The 21,110-nt window shown below is 44.4% G+C and overlaps 3 protein-coding genes across 3 annotated transcripts; 1 reads left to right on the top strand and 2 right to left on the bottom strand.

Annotated features, from left to right (window-relative positions):
- Positions 1-1,625: 1,625 nt before the first annotated feature.
- On the bottom strand, positions 1,626-8,515 carry LOC115395657 (galactosylgalactosylxylosylprotein 3-beta-glucuronosyltransferase 1-like). The gene is made up of 5 exons (XM_030101286.1): positions 8,457-8,515; positions 4,005-4,126; positions 3,475-3,920; positions 2,072-2,368; positions 1,626-1,700 (listed from the first exon to the last, which is right to left on the bottom strand). Exons 1-5 carry the CDS (start codon positions 8,513-8,515, stop codon positions 1,626-1,628), a joined length of 999 nt encoding a protein of 332 aa, XP_029957146.1.
- Positions 8,516-8,620: 105 nt separating this feature from the next.
- stt3a (STT3 oligosaccharyltransferase complex catalytic subunit A) lies at positions 8,621-14,805 on the top strand. The gene is made up of 18 exons (XM_030101623.1): positions 8,621-8,685; positions 9,934-10,054; positions 10,131-10,191; positions 10,461-10,582; positions 10,669-10,814; positions 11,142-11,232; positions 11,800-11,906; positions 11,991-12,155; positions 12,229-12,409; positions 12,483-12,638; positions 12,724-12,815; positions 12,907-13,062; positions 13,586-13,774; positions 13,848-13,964; positions 14,032-14,134; positions 14,212-14,400; positions 14,483-14,598; positions 14,688-14,805. Exons 2-18 carry the CDS (start codon positions 9,967-9,969, stop codon positions 14,724-14,726), a joined length of 2,118 nt encoding a protein of 705 aa, XP_029957483.1. The 5' UTR covers positions 8,621-8,685; positions 9,934-9,966; the 3' UTR covers positions 14,727-14,805.
- A 1,354-nt stretch (positions 14,806-16,159) lies between these two features.
- si:ch211-266i6.3 (cytoskeleton-associated protein 2) lies at positions 16,160-19,705 on the bottom strand. Its single transcript, XM_030101626.1, has 7 exons — positions 19,634-19,705; positions 18,719-18,783; positions 17,774-18,642; positions 17,366-17,699; positions 17,220-17,280; positions 16,676-16,886; positions 16,160-16,595 (listed from the first exon to the last, which is right to left on the bottom strand). The coding sequence occupies exons 2-7, from the start codon at positions 18,761-18,763 to the stop codon at positions 16,334-16,336; spliced, it is 1,782 nt and encodes a 593-aa protein (XP_029957486.1). The 5' UTR covers positions 18,764-18,783; positions 19,634-19,705; the 3' UTR covers positions 16,160-16,333.
- Between the last annotated feature and the right edge of the window lie 1,405 nt (positions 19,706-21,110).

Genomic DNA, 21,110 nt, shown 5'->3' with positions numbered 1-21,110 from the left:
CAACTCATTGGTTGAGTACCACTCAGAAGCCTTCAGCCAGCGAGTCTTTTAGTTTGTTTTTTGTGCAGTAGCAGCCACAGCTTTCAACATGCTGCTTAGAGAGGTTCACAGTTTTCCTTCACTGTAAATCTCTCACTGAAGAAATCCACATGTTCTCAAAAGCCTCCGAGTCAGGTGAAGACGGGGAACCATGTCAGAACCTGTCTTCAGGCCTTCACAGCGGCTGACAATGCAGCAGAGTTCTTTGATACATGACATAGAGCTTTATCCCGATTAATGATTATTTTTGTTTTGTGTGTGTGTGTGTGTGTGTGTGTGTCTGTGTGTGTCCCCGTGCCTTTGCATGAGCAAAATGTCTGCTAGAGACCGGCATTAGATGTGTCAGTTGAGAATGATACCAACTAGCGATTTACTGATCCTGATTCCAGTATCGGGGACCAGGTCCGATAACTGCACGGTGTACTCACAAAAAATCCCCTAAACGTACAACCCGGGAACTGTTACATGCCTCCATAACTGAGGAAAGCACTTGAACTCAACATTTTCAAAAGTATCACACAGATGCAGCCGAGCATACAAGCAACACTTTATTCATATAAATAAGTAAAAGCCACAAGGCAGTGTTGGAATACAAACAATTATTTTTCTTCTCCGTCATGTTCATGAAATGCGTAGGCTTTAATGACAACAACAATAAAGACATTTTGCCTTTTTTCAAGCATCTTTAGTCCCTGAAACCTTCATGGAAAACTCCTTTACATATCTTAAATTTGTTATAGAGTGTTTTCACTCTTAAGATTTTTCTTTTTCAAATCTTACTTCATTAAGGACAGTGTATCAAAAAAAACAAAAATATGTGAAATTTATGAGAAAAATAATGAAGATGTTTTACAATTTACACATCATGGTGCTTGTGTCCTTAAGAAATGTGAGTATTGTGAGTAAACCATTGTGCTTTGCAAAAATGCCATACTGATGATTGTCTTAAAGAAACAAAGTGAAATGTATTGTTTATGGTATCCTGTCCTGTCTGGTTGATCGTAAAAAAGGTCCAAGCACACTGAGCTACAGCTCATCGCATCACAGAGATCTCTGGAGGAAACCTGTGCACTGATGGAACTACCAGAAGTGCTACAGCTGCTGTTTTGTAAAAGTCTGTCAGGGTTTTCATTTTGATACAGACAGTGAAGAGATATCACCAGCAAGTTGACACCAAGTTCTTCACGAGTGGCTGAACATCAGATGTGCAGCTGAGTTCTGAATGTGATGCTTGGGAGCAGAAATGCCTTTGAGATGCTCTGAATTGGCCCAGATGACCAATTCCTCCTCTGAAAAAAAAAAAAAAAGGTAGAAAAAGAAAGAATGAATTCTTAAATCTTTACAGAAGCCGGAAGTTTAACAATAACTGAATCAATCGTTACACTGAGCCTCACAACCCTGACGAGCTCCAGTTTAAAGGAGCTTTCACCCACAAACTTACACTTTAATCGTATCAAATGTTATCCCTTCAATTCAAGTTAGACTAATCAAGTCTGTAGTTGCTCCGCTCCCTGAAAGAAATCAATGTGTCGAAAATCAGTCATGCTCCAGATACTTCTGATTTCACCTGAGTCAGGTTCGGTGTCTCATGTCTCAACGTTGGGGTCTCCAAAAGTTTTTAAAAGAGTCGGATTTTGAGTGCGAGTGTGCCAGACTAAAACCTATGGAGAAGGAGAAAATCAGACATGAGCATTAAAAATGAGCCGTAGACCTGAAAATGCTCTTTCAAGGTTCAGGTTCTAGTATTGTTTTTTGAAAACTGGTATAAAATGATCCAAACATTAGAATAGATTGGGGGGAAAAAAACAATCCACAGTGATAGTCTCTCAGAAACTGCTTTTAACATGACGCCGACTTCAATTGGTTTGCTATTCGATCAACTGTCATCAGATTGATTGACTCTCTGGTAATTTTCCACCTCACCAGAGCAGGTTGTCAGTAACCGCTTCTACACACTGCACCTTCACCGACTCCAAGAACTAGTACTGTCATGTATGAGACATAAATCATGCTGAAACCATCGTTTTCCTACCTCGGTGCAGTTCGCCGCTTTCGGCTCCAGGTCGCTGAGAGTGACCAGATCCCCTAAAAACCTGGTCTCCTGATATCCTCCTGGTATCCCATGTATCCTGAAGTAAACGTCGGGTTTGGAGAGAATCAGCTGCAGGCTCACTGCAAACCCTGCCATGTCGATAGCAAAGGGTCGATTTGGGGCAAATTGAACGTCCCAGCCGGACACTTTGCCTGAGGCGTCGACTTTGCAGGACTCATAGCGAACACCGCCCGCAAAGGCCACAGGCCACACGGAGACATTTTTAGTGTAGCGCATCTGAAAGGTAAAACAGAAAGACATGTGTCATTTAATATGTGTTAAATTTCTTAAACTACTACAAAAGAGAGGAAAGGATGAGGAGGCAGAAAATGATGCACTGAACCCAGCGAAGAGAAAGTGTTTGGGGGTTTAAAGTTACATTTTTCAGGAGCCGACCCATTTTGACTTCCTACTCTTCAGTTATCTTTGTTATTCTGTTTCCCAGTAAATCAGGTGTACAATAGTCCTGCTCTGCTTCAGAATCCCAGAGTTTCAAGATGTTTCAGTTTGTTCATTCATTTTTACAAAGTGAATGACACTGGCAGAGAGAGTCAATGCCGGGGTTGCACATTTGACTTTTACACTGGCCTGACTGTGAGAGTGCTTCAAAATGAACTCCTTCTGTCCATTGGGTGCAGTAATTAAAGCACCCAACTTTTAAAAGAGAACTCAATCAGGCAATCTTTGGGGCAAAGCGTGTTGCTTGTATCCAACTGATTCCATAGAGCATGCTGGTGTATTTAATGTCACGTTCATTCAAACAAGAAGAAAAAGGTCCAGAAGGAATTGGCTATACTGATATGTCAGGCTACTTCTTGGATTGTTGGGTGAACTTGTGTGTCTCGTAATTGCTGTATCCCTCTGGAGTTGTGCAGGTGGACAAAAAACACCACCATCTCAGCTCTCCTGTTTCTGGGGCAGACAGGTCAGTGCTGTTAGTCTATACTCAACTTTGCCAACTTGAAAGACTTGCTGACAAAAATGACACAAAAGCTGATGGATATATCCACTTTAGCTGGCGTTTGGGAAGGTAGTCAGTTCTCCATAGTCATCGCGTCTCTCTCGTTCATCCTGCAGACTGACGGATGGCCCTGGAAACAGCACTGAGTGTAAACTCCTGCTGTGAAGTAACTGATTTCATCTCCCTGGCGAGATCCTGAGACAAAGTCTCAGTAACTGTGTGAGTCTGACTCCTGAGACAGAGAGCTGGCGCCCAACAACAGGCTGTCATCGGTTTGTGAAAGTCGACTGAAGTGACAGTAAAGATCGAGAAAGTGCTGTGGTTGTGAGATGTTGTGCTGAGAACCCACAGATTGTTCTGCTCCCTCTTAAAGTCACCTCACCTCGTCGAACAGCTCCAGGCTGTATGTGTTGTCATCGTCTGCAAAGTAGACCACGCCGGCATTGCTGTCATTTAATCTGAAATTGTCCCGTAGCCACTTCAAAGCCAGGTTTCTCTGCCCGCTGCCCCTGGAATTAAGCTTTTCAGCTACATGCACATTGAGGTGGGTGTAGTTCAGCCCCGTCTTCTCGAGGAGGCGGCTAACCAAAACAGACTTTCTGTCGGAGTCTTCGACCACGATCCAGTGCAGGTTGGCCACATGGAGCAGAGTATTGGACATGCGTGTCAGGTCCGCCTTCTGCACAGATCGATAGTATGTAGGAGTGATGGCGTAGATGGTGGGCAGGCTGTCGGACCAGGGCGGAGGTCGAACGTAGACCTGTTTAATGTAGTCCTTTTTCCAACTCGGGAAGAGATTTTTCAGAGCAGAAATCCCTCTGGAACCATCTGTTCAGGAAGTAAAATGAAGACGATGAGCTCCTGTGTGACGGCAGATATAAATTTAACTTTATGCTTCATTCATTACATTACCTTGTCCTGAGGCAAGCAGAGGTGCGATGGTGCTGTGGTAAGAAACATGAAGGAGCAGTATAAAAGGCACCACGATCAACAAAACATTAAAGACGAGTTTCATGTTCAACACCGGCAGCATCCTGTAAGACAGATAAATGATACGGCACACAGTCAGAAATCAGTCTGAAACTTTACGTACGTACATGGGGTTGTTGTACTTCGCACATTACGTTTGACCACCGCTGATTAAATTCCACAGAAGCTTTTAAACTAACTCATACAATTTTGTTTATCTGACAAGTGGTCATGGATGAAGATTCCCAATTGAATCAATCCAATAGTGTTGAGCCGACTCCAACTCTTTGGCCAACATATCAGCCTTGCTGAGTTGGCCCACTCGAGGGACCACTGAAATACCAGCTCACAACAAATCACTCTTTACTGAAAGACTGACAACATTTAAATCCACAGTTTTAATTCTCTATATTCTCTCCAAATTAACATCTCTCACAGTTGGCATTAATGACAGTACTGCTGTTATCTCTCACAGTACGCCTGCTATTAGAAATCCCACTTCAGTTCTAAATAGAATTATTTTTAATGAGACTATTTTAATCACAAATAATCCATATTTAACACCATTACATAAAAACCTTAAAAGTAGCGCGACATGAGAATATTAAAATGAAGTAGGACTCAACACTTTGCACATCAGAGTCACGTTGCCACGTCAAGCCTTCAGTGAAATGACTCTCATCAGATACCAGATCATCTCCAAATGTTCAAGCTCACATGTTGAAGTCTTTCATTCTCATCATCATTCCTGGGCTGTTCTAGATTAGAGTGGCGTTTTGTTTCTTTTAAAGAAAAAGCTTTGACTTCTTCCTGCTCCCTTTCATACATGTAAAACAAGACCTGTTGCATATTTTACAATCATCATTCCATCAAGAAGGCACGATGACAGGTGAAGGTAGTGACAGCAGGATAATTGAGGTGTGGGGATGAAAAAGACAAATGAACGATAGCCTTGAAATTGACAAATGCCGTTTGCATTATTTGGTTTCTTTAAACTTGACAGGCACATGAATTGGCAGGTGTTCAAGGACATGCCACCATTTACAACCATTCCAACACATCAGAAACTTCAGCAATGCTGTCAACATAAATCTTTCTTTAAATGTAAAAGTATGCAGAAGAAAATGAAAGTTGTGGCTGCTTTCTGAGCCTTGTGTTTATGAAGGCTTGTATTCGGTTGCATACAATCTAGATTCAGATAATATCCAAAAGATGTGAAAAACAAAACCTAAAAAGTATGCGAGAAGCAGTTCTACAGCAGTTGTGTTTGCCCTCTTTGTTTTTTCATGATGTTATAATGTTTGGCGTGAGGATCTGTCTCAATGCTCCTGGTACGATCACCCCCAAACAGGTCGGGATGGAGTGAAGACCCAGAGTAACATGATCCTGAACCCTCTATGGAAGAAGAACCGAGTTTATTACGGATCCGGGCCAGATCGGGCTCCTGGGAGACCCTCCCTCGAAGAGCTTGAAGCCCTTGAAGTTCACTGGTTTGTGTCTGGCTGGACGAGGAGCATATGTGGACATACCACCAACAATGTTCATCATTCAGTGTGGTCCAGTGCTCATGCAGTTTGACGGGAACCTGGAGTGATTAACTATTGGCACAGATCAAATGAGGCTTTACAAAGTAGCTGAGGGTTTGGTCCAAAAGACAGACTTCTTCAGACAACTACAAAACCTTAGCAAGAAATTAATCTGCATCTTCATAACTGTCACTGCGTGAAACGGAGACAGTTTTAGATCCAATTTCTCCATCTACAAAACAACCGAGACACCAAGATGGTTTATAAATCAAACTAATCTGATCCCCAGAGAGTCAATAGTTTCCAGGAAAACACTTCTCTCTGCATCACAGTTCTCTGTTGTTTAACTACACAGGCCAATCTAACTCAAACCCTCTTCACAGACACCCGGCATGAAAAACCCTCTGCATGATCAATAAGTCAGTTCTGTTTGTCAATGCTCCAAAGACAAAGCAAATAAAAAAGAATTCAGACCTTAACTGTAAAACCGAAGCTCCTCAGCATCCACCTGTATACAAGCCGTCCTCTGCCTCGGTTTCCCCTCGGGTCACACTGAGGTTCAGGGAATGATGGCAGCTGTGCTATTCTGTGTTGGGTGTGGTGTGAATCGAACAATATGACAGTGCTTTTGATTATGCTGTCAAACCTGATTCAACACCTCACTAAGCATCAATTTGGTGAGGTGATGAGGAGCTAAAAAAAAACTGGTGGATGTAAAACAAGCCGAACCATTTTGAAAGTGAACAGATTAATTGGCGTCATTGTGTATTATGTAGCTTCTGTTGTTCTATGCTGGCAGTATATTGGTTATCTGTAGGTTAAATCACTGATGACAGCTGCTTCCTAATTTGCAATGACAATAATGCTCATGTTTATTTTAATTACAATAATTTGCACATTGTGATTTAGCATTTTATTTAGCTATTTCCAGAAGGTGAACCGAGGACATGATGAAGCATTCTGTCCACCTGGACGATACCACACCCACAGACAGAGCTGAAACAGAGACCGATGAAACTCCTTTGAAAGCAGTGTTATTGAGGACAGTTTGGCCCTGAGCTGAATCGAGTGTTTTGGTGTGAAATAAAAGTGGCTCGTGGAACTTCTGCTCAGATGACAGGAAACTCAATCCGGTCAGAGTGAACGATTCCTGCCCTCTTCTCAGCGTTGTTGATTCCCAGACAGGGTCTACCTGGTTCACCTCGAAGGACCTTCAACATTTTCATTGATGAGTTGAGTTGGAGGAGGTAGATGTGGAAAAGCTGCATCATCCATACTCCAGCCAAACACAAACATGTTTTCATGTAATACACTCGTGCTACATAATAACTCCCAACTGCATGTTTGTGTAAAGTATGAAGTCTGTTAAGAGGGAGGAATCACCGTCCACTGACGTCTGTTTCCACAAGTGTTACAGCATTAAAGTAGTTGTAGTTGTCAAGTCTTGTCTGACCTTTTGTTAAAGCATTGTGGGCTGTTAGCTGCATAAATGTGTTCACTCTTTAAAATATGAAGGCATCCTGCAAAGCTGACACCTAATATATCAAAACACACCCAAACATCAGATTACCCGAGGTGTCACTATGGAAACTCCAGTCCTGAATGAAAGAAGAAAGAAAAAGAAAGTCCCTTACAGGCTAAAATCGGTTTCAAAACAGGTACGGAAAAAAAAAAAAAACAGGTATGGGCCAAGCCAGTGCTTTCAGCTACTCCGATGCTACACAGTGTCATTAAAGTGCTGGTTGTTGGCGTGTCGGAAGAACGAAAGTCTCTGAGTCCTTGTTTACGATTAATCCCCTTGCTCATTTATTAACACTGAAAACTCAGAGTTTCGTGCAGTCGTGCTCAAATTTCCAAACCATCCATTTTTTGAGCCACAGCAGCAGGCAAAAACTGTTTCTCCTTTGGGGTGGAACAAAGAACAACCTCCATATGGAGGGAGAGGGAGTGAGTTGCCGCTTGTCACCATTTCCAAAGAATGACAATAAAATGAATAAATAGATAAAAATCAAACTGTTGACTACTCTGAATCAAACCAGCAGGCTCCACCAGCTTTATTTTCATAAAGCACATTTGTCCAACACCTTCAGATTTATTAAAATAGGTTCTTAGACATCTGGGGAAGTCAGGCATTTTTTTCAGCAAATCTATTTGTCTATCATACTCATTTGTTTATAGTTGGATGAGATGAACTGCAGTTGAAGACTGCATTTTTCTCCCCAGTCATCAGCCCCAAAACTAAGAAACTCTACTGTCATCAGTTTGGGAATTAGGTCTCTGGAGGCTTTCATAAATACAAAACCTGTTTGTGGAAAATAAATGACAACTGCAGCATCAAAAGGTTATAATTATCAGCCCTACTGTTTTTAAAAAAAATGCCCTTGGTGCCACCATTTCTTCAATGGAAACACTAAAGCATAAAGAACATAATTGTTTTCTGTCCGATACTACAACCTAACCACAACTTCCAACACCAAAAACAAAATCAGTGAATCCTTTACTTGAAGCACCTGTGATTTTCCCCCACATAAGACCACTCAGCAGTGTTTATCCATCCTGAAAGCAAACTTTGCTATCCAACTTAGCCGATGACCCAGCTGAATGTGGGCAAAGGCAAGTTTCACCCTGAACATGTGCTCAGTCCAATCAAGCACACACGAGAACAATTCCTAACAATAAATAACTTTAGCAACTTTTCCAATTTTGAAAATTGAAATTCAATCAGGAAATATGTTGTTCTTTAATGTATTGTAGAGTTTTTGCTGACAGTAGCTACTTTTGGGGATTTGTAAGAACATTTATTTTAAAAAAAACAAACATTTTAGAGCACCTCTGCTTCGTCTGCACAACAGAATTCCTGTGAACTTACTTCCAGCCAGCAGGGGGCGCTGCGTCTTTCCACAGTAAGGACACGTCACTCCACCACATCGCTAACGAAGCAGGGAAGTTATATCTGATTGAAAGCCATTTAACCAATCACATTCAACCAAGAGTCCCAGTAAGTGACGCTCGACCAATCAGTGCACAACCTGGCGGCGTTGGGGCGGGACTTACTCCACGGGGAAGGTTGAAGTGAATGAGCAGCAGGAGCGGAGCGGGTGAGTGTGGCTAAACAATTAAAGATTAAAACTATTCTCAATCCAGAACTCGTGATTTATTCTCGTGGACCGGTGTCGTGTCTGAGCGGCTCTTTTGTATTTTTAAGAATAAGTGAGTGGAGAAGTGCACGGTCAGGGTTTTCATTTAGCTGCTAGTAGCAGGTTAGCTTTGCTAGCTGCCCTCATTGAAGTGGATGGAAGCTGCCGGATGCAAGGTTCATATCTATTTGTCTGTATAGTATTCTGGTGTCTGCACACCTGTTAAATGTTAAAACAAAGTGTGTAAATAGATATTATCTGCTGCTGCGCCCTCGCTTTGTGATATTGAAAACGGTGGTTCGCTTTCCTTGAATTTATCGTTTTAAGTGGTATTCACATGCAAATAAGCACTAGCTACAAGTCTGCAGAGCCTTGCTGTGTCTGTTTATCATGTTGTGGCAAAGCTGTGAATGAATTACATGCAGAAGAGGGACCTGGATCCCTGCACAGGGCTTCAGGAGAGCCTGCTTCCTGCTTCCTGCCTCCACACTTTAGTGCGTGGCCTAATCTGGTTGGGCTGGACAGGAAAAGTTGGCTCCTCTCAGTGATCAGTAAACTCTCTTTGACATGCTGGATTGTCCTCTTGTTGCAAATATACACGCTGGTTTATAACACTGTAGATTATGCGGCACTTTTTTGCCGCAGGTATCTAAAAATTGACAAGTTTGAACTAGATCATATGGCTAGAAGTGTAGATAGATCACAAGTTTATAAAGAAACCCTACACACATCATAAATCAGATCTTTAGTTAGTAGCAGTTAAAAAATCTGTGTCAGCAGGAAGTTTGTTCCTGAGGTGAGGAGCAGAGGGACTATAAACTGCTTCACCTTGTTTTTTTCTAACCCTGGGAACACTTAATTAACCTCTTCCTTAGGACCTCTGAAATCTGGGTGTTTCATATTCTACAAGTAAATCTGAAATGTATTCACATGTGCTGGTTTCCTCCACATTGACTCTCGTATCCTAGAATAGGAAATGACTTTACAGAGTCGTTCTGACCGTATAGTAGGGTTTCTTCAGGCAGTCTGTGTGATTTTCCCACATGATCATTTCTGCAAATATTGCAATATTCAGAGTTGTATAACTATTTTTGAGGACTATTAAAATGATCAACTGACTGACATGTAGATAGATTACACTGATGAATATTTTATTTCCATGTTTCCTTGAAGCTGCACATTAAATAAGTTCTGTTTTCCTCTCTCCAGGTTGTACGGTGATTTGTCCCTAAACCCGCCAAAATGACCAAGCTGGGCTTCCTGCGTTTGTCCTATGAGAAGCAGGACACACTGCTGAAGCTGCTCATCTTGTCCATGGCGGCTATACTCTGTGAGTCCACGTGCAACAGCAGTGTCACCCTGCAACATAAACAAATACTCATGGACCTTTCTTTCTCCTCCTCAAGCGTTCTCCACCAGACTGTTCTCCGTGTTGAGGTTTGAAAGCGTTATCCATGAGTTCGATCCGTAAGTGTTCCATTCCTATTTATTCCTATCCAACATTCCACGTGATCACAACGGTAAAGAAGAAAGCTCTTTCTTATCCTTGTACAGAAGGACTTTAATATTCAGTCAGAATCATGAAAATGTAGCAGCAGATGTAAATTGAATGAGATCCATAATATGATCCAGATGTAGAAGTGTGCATGTGAACACATAAATCCCATCACTTTGCCTCTTCAATTGCCTTATTTGTCATGGATTTCGCCCTTTCAAAAATTTTCCCTCCCTTTCAGTTACTTCAACTACCGTACCACCCGCTTCCTGGCAGAAGAAGGCTTTTATAAGTTCCACAACTGGTTCGATGACCGGGCTTGGTATCCTTTAGGGAGGATCATAGGTGGCACCATTTACCCGGGTGAGACTCCACAGAGACCCGTTTGAGTCTGGAGCTGATCATCTCAGATTTGATCACAGAAGACTCCCTCTCTTCTCCCCCACCAGGACTGATGATCACATCTGCGGTCCTCTACCATGTCCTGCATTTCTTCCACATCACCATCGACATCCGAAACGTCTGCGTCTTCCTGGCCCCCCTCTTCTCCTCCTTCACTGCCATCGTCACCTACCACTTCACCAAGGAGCTGAAGGTAAGTCAGAGATCAGACCCAAAGCCTGGAAAGACTGTTTTGGATGTTATCTATATTTTCCTCTCTCTCTCTGGGACCGTTTACATGACAAAGTTCTCAAGTGAAAACAAAACTTTGGTTGCATTTTGGGTCTCTTTTTTCATGACAGCTGTTGTTCAGAGTATACATGATGAAAATTATATTTTCACAAAACTAAAAACTTCTCCTAGAGCTGTTGCATTATGGGTGTCTTTGCTTGGTGGTTTATGAGGCTGCATTGGATCGGCTTTGGCCCACGGGCCTCATGTTTGACACCACAGTGTTGATGCTGCTGCTTCTGTCCCGCAGGACGCCGGAGCCGGACTGCTGGCTGCTGCCATGATCGCCGTGGTTCCAGGTTACATATCTCGCTCTGTCGCCGGCTCGTACGACAATGAAGGTAACGCAACGGTTTAGTAATATGCTGAGTCTCTACAGGATGACGTAGATGTCATTTGTTCTTGTTTTGGTTTTCTCTACAGTATAGATGAGATTGGTGTTGTCGGTACTTGGTATGCTTTGAAGAAAACCTGTATTTTTTTATCTTTTTGCAGTTGGATTTGTGTTTATATAAATCAGTTCATTTATTCCAAACTTGGTAATTTTTCATAAGTTTGCAGCCAGGATTTCATTGATCATTTGTCCAAAATCCAAATGCAGGAAACATTTAGTGAAAGCATTCTTCACTGCGGACCTGTCGCAGCAGGTAGATCGCAAATCTGAATACAATGGGGAGAAACAGTAGAGAACGGTCTAGATATTTAACATTTATTACACTTAAACTGAAATACTTAAAGCTGTTTTGCTTCATTTCTTTTAAATTAGCTACAAATTCATCATAAAAAGCAACTTATTTCAGTATTTCATCAGGTTACTTTTTAAAAATTATTAGTTTTATTAATGATTATGGTGTCAATCATCCAGTTGGAGAAGCGTTTTTAAAGGACAGAATCTTTGCTCTCTTCAGGTATTGCTATCTTCTGCATGCTCCTGACCTACTACATGTGGATCAAGGCTGTGAAGACCGGCTCGGTGTACTGGTCGTCCATGTGCGCTCTGGCCTACTTCTACATGGTGAGGACTCGTCGGCTCCCGCTCTCTGTGCCGCTCCCGTCCGAGCGCGCAGAGGTGGTGATGGGAGTCTGTGCTTGTCTTCAGGTTTCCTCCTGGGGAGGCTACGTGTTCCTGATCAACCTCATCCCCCTCCACGTGCTGGTGCTCATGCTCACGGGCCGCTTCTCTCACCGCATCTACGTGGCTTACTGCACAGTGTACTGCCTGGGCACCATCCTCTCCATGCAGATCTCCTTCGTCGGCTTCCAGGTAAGGCGCTCGATGAAGACAAGGTGTTCGGGTGGTTTTCCTTCGGTGCCGTGACACGCTGTGTTCTCGCCAGCCGGTGCAGTCGTCGGAGCACATGGCCGCCTTCGGCGTGTTCGGCCTGTGTCAGATCCACGCCTTCGTCGACTACCTGCGCAGCAAGCTCAACGCGCAGCAGTTCGAAGTGCTGTTCAAGAGCGTCATCTCTCTGGTGGGCTTCGTGCTGCTGTCCGTGGGCGCCGTGCTCATGCTCACCGGTGAGTCCCGAAAGGACCAAGGCGTCGGATTCGGTCGGATGTTTGACTGACCTCCACAACATGAATCTTTCAGGTAAAATCTCTCCCTGGACCGGACGTTTCTACTCCCTGCTGGATCCTTCCTACGCCAAGAACAACATCCCCATCATCGCCTCCGTCTCCGAGCACCAGCCCACCACCTGGTCCTCGTACTACTTTGACCTCCAGCTGCTGGTCTTCATGTTCCCAGGTCAGTGAGCGGCGCCTCACGCGGACCGAGCGCTTTCTGCCGCCGCATCTTTACTGAACCAGGTTTATCTCTCCCCTCCTCGCAGTCGGACTTTACTACTGCTTCAACAACCTGTCCGACGCCCGCATCTTCATCATCATGTACGGAGTCACCAGCATGTACTTCTCCGCTGTCATGGTACGACCCGGCGCCGCCCCGCGCCCTCGCTTGATCTGCCGCCCGAGGACGTGCGGGTGCGCGGAATGAGACGGTCTGTTCCCCTCCTCAGGTGCGTCTCATGTTGGTGTTGGCTCCGGTCATGTGCATCCTGTCGGGCATCGGCGTGTCGCAGGTGCTCACCACCTACATGAAGAACCTGGACGTGAGCCGGCCCGACAAGAAGAGCAAGAAGCAGCAGGACTCCACCTACCCCATCAAGAATGAGGTAGGACGCGCTCGCCGCGCCACACGCTTCCTTTTGATGTGGCTGTGTCAGAGACGCCCTGTTCAAGCTTCATTCTCACCAACATTATAGAAGTAACCTCAACAAATAAACATAATGTGGGAAAAAAGGGGCACATTTGAAATCTTCTGCTCAAAGTGATGCATCATGGGAATGTTCAGTCAGAGAAGATATTACAGCAAAGTGATCAGATTGCAGAAATGGGGAAAATGTAAACAAACTGTCTTAAATACACACATTTCTAAATATTTTGTTTTTCGAATATGGAAGGGACTTTAAGCAGGATTGAAATACATCTGTCCTGATGGTACTTTTCCATTCTCTTCATAAAAAAAAAAAAATACCATCAAGACAAAACAAGCCACAGCAGCTTTGTAGTCTACACCTTTGGGTCTAAGACAAAGAAGTTTTGGTCCTCGGGCCTTATTTTTGGCACTCCCACGGCTCCGTTTGTTTTGAGGCGCCGCAGCCCGACGTGAAGTGAACCACGCTGTTCCCTCTGCAGGTCGCCAGCGGAATGATTCTGGTCATGGCGTTCTTCCTGATCACGTACACCTTCCACTCCACCTGGGTGACCAGCGAGGCCTACTCCTCGCCCTCCATCGTGCTGTCGGCGCGCGGCGGAGACGGCAGCCGCATCATCTTCGACGACTTCCGAGAGGCGTACTACTGGCTGCGCCACAACACCCCCGAGGTCGGCCGCCCGTAGAGACGCCGTTCAGAGTCCGTCCGCAGCCGCCCCACTGAGCCCCGCCTCTGTGTTGCAGGACGCCAAAGTCATGTCGTGGTGGGATTACGGCTACCAGATAACGGCCATGGCCAATCGGACCATCCTGGTGGACAACAACACGTGGAACAACACGCACATCTCCAGAGTGGGACAGGTGAGCGGAGGAGATTTAACGTGGTTGACGTGCTGCTGCACTGGCGTGACGGTGGTCCTCTCCGCAGGCGATGGCCTCCACGGAGGAGCGGGCCTACGAGATCATGAGGGAGCTGGACGTCAGCTACGTCCTGGTCATCTTCGGAGGGCTGACGGGTTACTCCTCCGACGGTGCGTATCGGCGGCGAGAGCGTTTCATCGTGCCTGTGAACCGGGAAGGTGTGGTCTGACGGTTTGACTGTGTTCAGACATCAATAAGTTCCTGTGGATGGTCCGCATCGGGGGGAGCACGGACACCGGCAAGCACATCAAGGAGCACGACTACTACACCCCCACCGGCGAGTTCAGGGTGGACCGCGAGGGCTCGCCCGTCCTGCTCAACTGCCTCATGTACAAGATGTGCTACTACCGCTTCGGACAGGTCTACACGGAGGCCAGTGAGTAGCCCCGGCGCCCCCGCCCACCTGACAGCCCCCCACATAACGGCCGGAGCCTTTTAACGCTGCCGCTGTCCCGCAGAGCGCCCCCCCGGCTACGACCGCGTGAGGAACGCCGAGATCGGAAACAAAGACTTCGAGCTGGACGTGCTGGAGGAGGCCTACACCACGGAGCACTGGCTGGTCAGGATATACAAGGTGAGGCCGTCTCCAGCGCTTCCCCTCTGCTGTTCACTAAAGCTGTAAAAAAAAACAAAACAAAAAAAAAAACACATTTTGTGTTTCAGGTGAAAGATTTGGACAACCGAGGTCTCTCACGGACATAGAAGCTTCCGGCAGCGGCGAGGAAACAGCCTTTTAGCGCACAGCACTGATCGCCTTCCCCTGAGGTCTGCAGATGAGCGGGAAAAAGAGAGAAAGAAGAGAGAGAGTACTTTTTATACTTTTTGTTTGGGGAAGAAAGTTGCATCAGAGATTTTTTTTTTTTTTTTTTTTTACGTGAATGAGTTTAATTTTGTTCCAATGAAACGGCTCATCTGGGATCAGATCCTCGGGGAGCTGGTGTCAAAACGTCCAGTCTGTCAGGAAGCGGTGTTCAATTGTGGACGCTTTGAATTTTTACAATGTGGTTTATTAAAGTCGGATTAAATGTGGTGAAACGGTTGGTTTTCTTTTTTTTTTTTTTCAATTTAGTTTTTCCAATTCCGTCACATCTTAGAAACCAGAGTTCATTCAAAGCTGGAGTGATATGAAAGACTACAAATCTGTTTCAGATCATGCCTTTTATTCTGTAATGGCTCTGGTTCTCAATATCACACATATCAAAGATGCCTAAAGTAAATAAATCCTATTAAAAAAAGTCAGTTGGACACCTCTGATGTAAAAAAAAAAAAAACAAAAAAAAAACGTTAAAGCATGAAATGATGATACACTATTAAATATTTGATTTTTAGCATAAATATCTAATGACTGATGCTGTAAAACTGATTAAGAATCAAGCACCACCTTGGTTATAAAAGGTTATAGGTTTGTCAAAAATCAAGCAACATATTAGGAATAAGGAGTTAATTGGAATTAATGAGATTCTAAACAAATCTAGCTCACGTGTAAAGCTTAAATACTCCAGATTGTGAAACCAAAGCATAAAAATATTCCACAAATATTTAGAATAAACAAACAGTTAAATATTGACTTAATTGTGATCAGCGTGAGATGAAACTGCTGAGGATTGTAGGAAATGAAGGCTTCATGATTGTCTGTGGTTGTTTTCTTTTTCTACATATGCTGTTTTATATTTTAGCAGGATTATTTTGAAAGAGTCATATTATGCAAAATTCACTTTAAAAAGGTGTCTTTACGGTCATATTGCCTCCCAGAGCCTCTGTATGAACATAGGACAAATTTGGGGCAAACAAACTTATATACAATGTTTTTAGGTGTCTGTGACCTGTATGACGTGACTGAAAAATAGCATAATAGGTCCACTTTAAATTACCAGAGAACAATGAGAGATTAGTTTTCATTTCTACATTCATAACTTGGAAAAAAATTCAGACCTTTAGTTTATTTTCTTGACAGCTTAAATTCTTAACTACTTCTCGGTCTTTGCCCAATAAGTAGCATAACTGAAAAGTAACTATCAAAGCTAAAATATTCAAAATGTTTTTAATCCACTTATTTACCGTTGTCAGGATGAAGCTAAACTAACAACACAATGAAATAGCACTTCAGATAGTAATAAATCTTTAATCACGGTGCATGTGCACAACAGTCAACTTAAAATTTCAGTGTTAGCAGAATTGGAAACATATATAAACACAGACATCCACCAACAGATTAGGATAGAATAATGTTAGAGTAATGATGAAATCTTTTTTTAAAAGTGTCCATGAACATTCAGTTCCTTTCTCTGAGCAGTGCTGCAGCCTCGGGCTCAGGGTCCCTCGCCGGGCAGCTCCTCCAACAGCGCCGCGTTCCTCCTGCAGATGAAGGCGTTGCGGTCGTCGTCCATCTTCACCAGCTCGGCCAGCGTCGACACGCTGGGGTCGTGATCCAGCAGCATCGCCGGCAGACGCGACGACCGCCGCTCGATGCGGGAGGAGCGCCTCACCGGGGTCACCAGCTTCAGGTCGCCGATGTTGATCCTCTTCCTGGACGAGCTGGCGCCCGCCTCGTCCTCCAGGGTCTTCTTGACACTGCGATGGAAGAATCGACCCGGTTTTAGTATTTAAAACGGCCGAAGAAGTGAAAGGGCTAAAAGAGCCGAGGAACTCACTGCTGCAGGTACGGAGTGGTCTTGATGCTGTATTTGATCACCGAGGCGTCCTCCGCCTGCGGCGGCGACTCTACCACACCTTCCTCTTCACTTCCTGTGTCCTCCTCATCACTTTCTTCTTCTTCCTTCTTCACATCCTCAGACCTTTCTTCCTCTGGTTTACTGCTCTCTGCCTCAGCGTCGTTGCGCTCGTCCGTCAGCTGTGTGCAGTCTGTCAGGACAACACACTGAATTTACTCTAACTTCATTCACTTTAACTGGACTGTTTCTTAGCACGAGCTGGAGTGTCAGTAACACAGCAGAATTGATACTCCAGATTAAATTCACATTTTACTTTTCATTCATCTATGCTTTTTTTTTGTTGAATTGTTTGTTTCTTATCTTGGGTCAATGTGCTGCAAGTAGAAAAATGGAAAAGCAACCTAACAAGCATAAGAAAAACTACGTTTTTTATGGCTTATAAAGTGAAGATGCAAAAATGTCAGCTTGGCGTGAGACACAGCAGGTGTATTGTGAGTTTGGTGGCACAGAGTGACTAACTCACCGTCACTGCATGCTGATGGCGTTTCCATTGCTTCCAGGGCGTAGCACAGATTCACAACAATCTGGAAAAAATGAAACAACACTCTGAGTTATCACTGACAATGGACTTCTTTTTCAAACCATCTGTAACAACGTCAACCTCCTTACATCTTCCACTCCTTCGAGTGGGTCGAGTTCTGAGACTTCCAGCAGCTGCAGAGACGTCTCCATGACGAGCGGCGTTCGGCTGGGCGCCGGGAGCTCTGCTTCCTGTGTGTCTGCACAGTGAGCAGCAGGTGGAGCAGCACAGTCCAGGACGCGTGCGTCCAGGCTGAGTGCAGGTCCACACCCCCCATGTGCCTCATCGCCGCTCCTGCTCTGAGGCTTCGGATGGCCTCCAGGCTGAGCAGCAGGCTTGTTTTTGGCGGGAGCTGCAGATGCAGCCATGGCCGGTCTTTTGAAAATCTTCCCTTTAGAGGCTAGCCACTCAGCCAGTTTCGCCCTGTTGGAGGAAAAGGGACACTTAGAGATTTGAAAAGTAATTGAAAAGCAGACTGTTTTTGAGAAGATGTTTACCTCCTCTCCTCGGCGGTCTCCATGGTGAGTCTGTACTGAGTGAGGCTGCTGGAGGCAGCAGGCTTGCTGACCTTTGGTTTGGTGGCTGGCATGGTTCTAGCAGGAGGTCGAGCTGAGGAGAACGCCGCAGGAGGACGGCTGGTGGCGGCGGGTCGAGCTGAGGAGAACGCCGCAGGAGGACGGCTGGTGGCGGCGGGTCGAGCTGAGGAGAACGCCGCAGGAGGACGGCTGCTGGCGGCGGGTCGAGCCGAGGAGAACGCCGCAGGAGGACGGCTGCTGGCGGTCGGCTTGGTCACCTGAGTGCGTTTATCAAACGCGGACTTGGACCTCGCCACCGCAGGCTGCCGAGTTCCCCGCGCCGTAACCTCAGAAACAGATTTGGACCTGCTCTTGGCCACATTCCCGACCCGCTCGCTCTCGGTTCTGGCTGCTGATGCCTTCGGATCCGGAGCACTCAGGTTGGAACTGGACTTCCAAATGGATCCGATCTTGGACTGGATAATTCTGCCTTTGTACAGTCCCGGAGCAGCTTTCACTGGAGCGACAGCAGTCGGCGGCTTTGGAGCTTCTGCAGATATTTTTTTGAGCTTTGCAGCCTGCTCATTGGTGAAGGCTCGGCTATGTGTTTGTCGCTGGATATCAGCGGCGGAGCCTCCTTTTCCATTTCTCTGCACGGCTGTGACCTTTTTCAGAGTCACACTGGACTCTGACTTCGGATCAGATGGCTTTTCTTTAGTCTTCAAAGCGTCATTTGTGGAAAAGATGTCCTCTTTTTTGTTGCCCTTTGGTTGGAAAGGAGCTGCAGATGTCTTGTCTTTTTTCGAGAAGCTCCTGGTTCCATGAGCAGGCTGAGTGTTCTCCTTGTTCCCCTGTTACAATGACAGCAGTGTTGGTTAACTCAGCAGTAAGAGGAGAAGCGTTTTGTGTGATTATTGGTACTCTTACTTTCTTGCTGGTTTGAATCCGTCTGGAGGGAGCAAGGACGTCCATCGTGTCTGACACGAAAACAACTAGTGGAGGAAAAACAAAAAAACATGCAACACAACTAAATATCAGTCCAACAGGAAAGATTCAAATGTTTACCATCCTCTTGAAAAAAATGATAAAGGGGAAAGCAATATTTAAAATAGATCTGAATGTTTAATTTAAAGTAGTGATACAGAAACACTCCTTCAACCAGGGCTGTGAAACACGTTATAGTTTAGTGGCCACATAAAGTAGTGTAGTTCATCTTAAGTGGGCTGAACAGGTAAAATAGTTTTATAATAACCTTTAAATTCAAACTTGAAATTTTTTCTTTGTTGTAGAGCAGAGAATTAAAAAAACAGGTTACTGCACTAGTTTAACGGTCTGGTGTTTTCGATTATTTGGTTTATCTGTTAACTCGTGACCGCCGTCCTTCAGCGTCCCTCGATGCAGCTAGTAACAACAGAAATTAAAATCACAGAAAATCCACAGCTATCTTGTCGAACTGTTTCCAAGTGTCATACCTTTCGTGAGTCTTATTTCAAAGTCTGCGGTGCCCGTGACCAGTAGTAACGACGGACTCGAAAAGGAGTCGGTCATCAGTTAACATGGAAACTAATCAATCCGATACACCGGTCCGTTATTAGGCCGTTATTATGTGCCCCCCTGAGCTGATATATATGATATATTTAATAATATAATATATATATTTGATATATAATAGCTCTAGCACATATTAGAGCTGTACCGTAGCAATGATTTCATTAAACGGGATCGTGCGTGCAAGCGAGAAAAAAAAACTACAAAACTAGTTAGGTTAGAAAGAAGCTGAGTGTATGAAACACAGATTGTGCACGGAGTGTTGCTAAGTTAAGTCAGGAAACTTGAACTCACCTTGCTCTTGTACGGTTTGAAGCTCTAAAAAAATAGAGGAGCAGCTCCGTTTGGAGGAAAACAAGCCGACTGACCGTCCGGAGGAGAAACCATTCGATTCAACTGGTTCCCGCTGCGCTCTGATTGGCTCTCCAAATATCGCGAGAACCGGGAGTGACCAACAGGACGCGTCCGCACATGAGAACGAGATTTGAAGAAGACTGCTCTCTTTTTTAGATCATCACAATGTTTGAATGTTTGAACTCAAACAGATTCCTGCAGTACCGGTCCAGGCTTGCAGGCATACGCCCAGAGCACAAACGGTCCCGTCTGCCCTTGGAAAAGTAGGAAAGAAAGAAGAAAAAAAAAACCTTAACCATGCTTTTTCTGAGCATGCTGAAAGATTCCGTGATACATCTACAGCTGTCGATCCATGCATTGACAACAAAAGTGTTAGCATTATTCAAGTATTTTATATTCAAAATACACAATATTTGAAAGAAATATATGTTCAGAAACACATGCTCTATAAAATTTAATAATAAAGAAATATATTGTTAAATGATTTGGCACTTTTTGAAAAACCTGACGGATGAAAGACTGAGGCCAATACTGTATTTTAAAGCGATACTTCAACATTTTGGCAAATTGGCCCATTTAGCGCAATTCCTTAGTCATTTGGAACGGCATACTTACTTTTTTTGTGAAGGCGAGCTGTTGTTTATTCAGAGGCGAGTTGGGGAAGGTTTTCGGGACGGACACAATGGAAGTGGATGGTATTTTTGTTCCCCCTCATCAAATACAAAATCCAACAACCCCCAAACACTTTGGTGGACACGTTATAATCCGCACATTCACTACGTTGTGAAACACCAACAAATAATATTGTAGTGTTACGACACTGAAGCAAATACTGGGAACTACTTTTTCTTTTGAAATCACTATGCCCAGACGCCATGTTTAGTAAGTAGTTCCATTTTAGCAATCTTCGCATAAACAACTCAATCTGGTAATTTTGCATTAATATTTCACAGCGTAGTGAATGTGCGGATTATAACGTGTACACCAAAGTGTTTTGGGGTTGTTGGATTGTGTATTTGATGAGTTTGACGAGGGGGAACAAAAATACCATTCACTTCCATTGTGTCCATCCCAAAAACCTTCCCCGACTCGCCTCTGAATAAACAACAGCTCGCCCTCACAAAAAAAGTAAGTATGATGTTCGAAATGACTAAGGAATTGTGCTAAATGGGCCAATTTGCCAAAATGTTGAAGTATCGCTTTAAGAGGGTGCATCAAAGTTGCTTGGGGATAAAGTAAACATCTGTTGAGTATCTTGAAGGAAAACTGCTTGATTGTGTTAAATTGAAAACCCTGAAATGTAGCAGATCCGTGAACACTGGCTGAATAACCAAAATACAAAAACCAGATCGAAACATGTTTAGGACATGCCACCACATGTATCTCTCTTTTCCACTTTGAAAAGACCGCAAGGAAC

Source organism: Salarias fasciatus, chromosome 10 (genome assembly GCF_902148845.1).
Source record: "Salarias fasciatus chromosome 10, fSalaFa1.1, whole genome shotgun sequence".
NCBI lineage: Eukaryota > Metazoa > Chordata > Actinopteri > Blenniiformes > Blenniidae > Salarias > Salarias fasciatus.
This window is presented reverse-complemented; position numbering and strand designations above follow the sequence as displayed.

Excerpts from the sequence above, each read along its gene's own strand:
- stt3a (XM_030101623.1), top strand. The coding sequence starts at position 9,967 with ATGACCAAGCTGGGCTTCCTGCGTTTGTCCTATGAGAAGCAGGACACA. Across the intron at positions 11,233-11,799 it reads CGGCTCGTACGACAATGAAG|GTATTGCTATCTTCTGCATG; the intron begins GTAACGCAACGG and ends TGCTCTCTTCAG. Across the intron at positions 13,965-14,031 it reads ACATCTCCAGAGTGGGACAG|GCGATGGCCTCCACGGAGGA; the intron begins GTGAGCGGAGGA and ends TCCTCTCCGCAG.
- LOC115395657 (XM_030101286.1), bottom strand. The coding sequence starts at position 8,515 with ATGTGGTGGAGTGACGTGTCCTTACTGTGGAAAGACGCAGCGCCCCCT. Across the intron at positions 2,369-3,474 it reads GCCTGGAGCTGTTCGACGAG|ATGCGCTACACTAAAAATGT; the intron begins GTGAGGTGACTT and ends TTTACCTTTCAG. Across the intron at positions 1,701-2,071 it reads AAGCGGCGAACTGCACCGAG|GTTTTAGTCTGGCACACTCG; the intron begins GTAGGAAAACGA and ends CCTTCTCCATAG.
- si:ch211-266i6.3 (XM_030101626.1), bottom strand. The coding sequence starts at position 18,763 with ATGGACGTCCTTGCTCCCTCCAGACGGATTCAAACCAGCAAGAAA. Across the intron at positions 17,281-17,365 it reads CACTCGAAGGAGTGGAAGAT|ATTGTTGTGAATCTGTGCTA; the intron begins GTAAGGAGGTTG and ends CATTTTTTCCAG. Across the intron at positions 16,887-17,219 it reads GCCATCAGCATGCAGTGACG|ACTGCACACAGCTGACGGAC; the intron begins GTGAGTTAGTCA and ends TTGTCCTGACAG.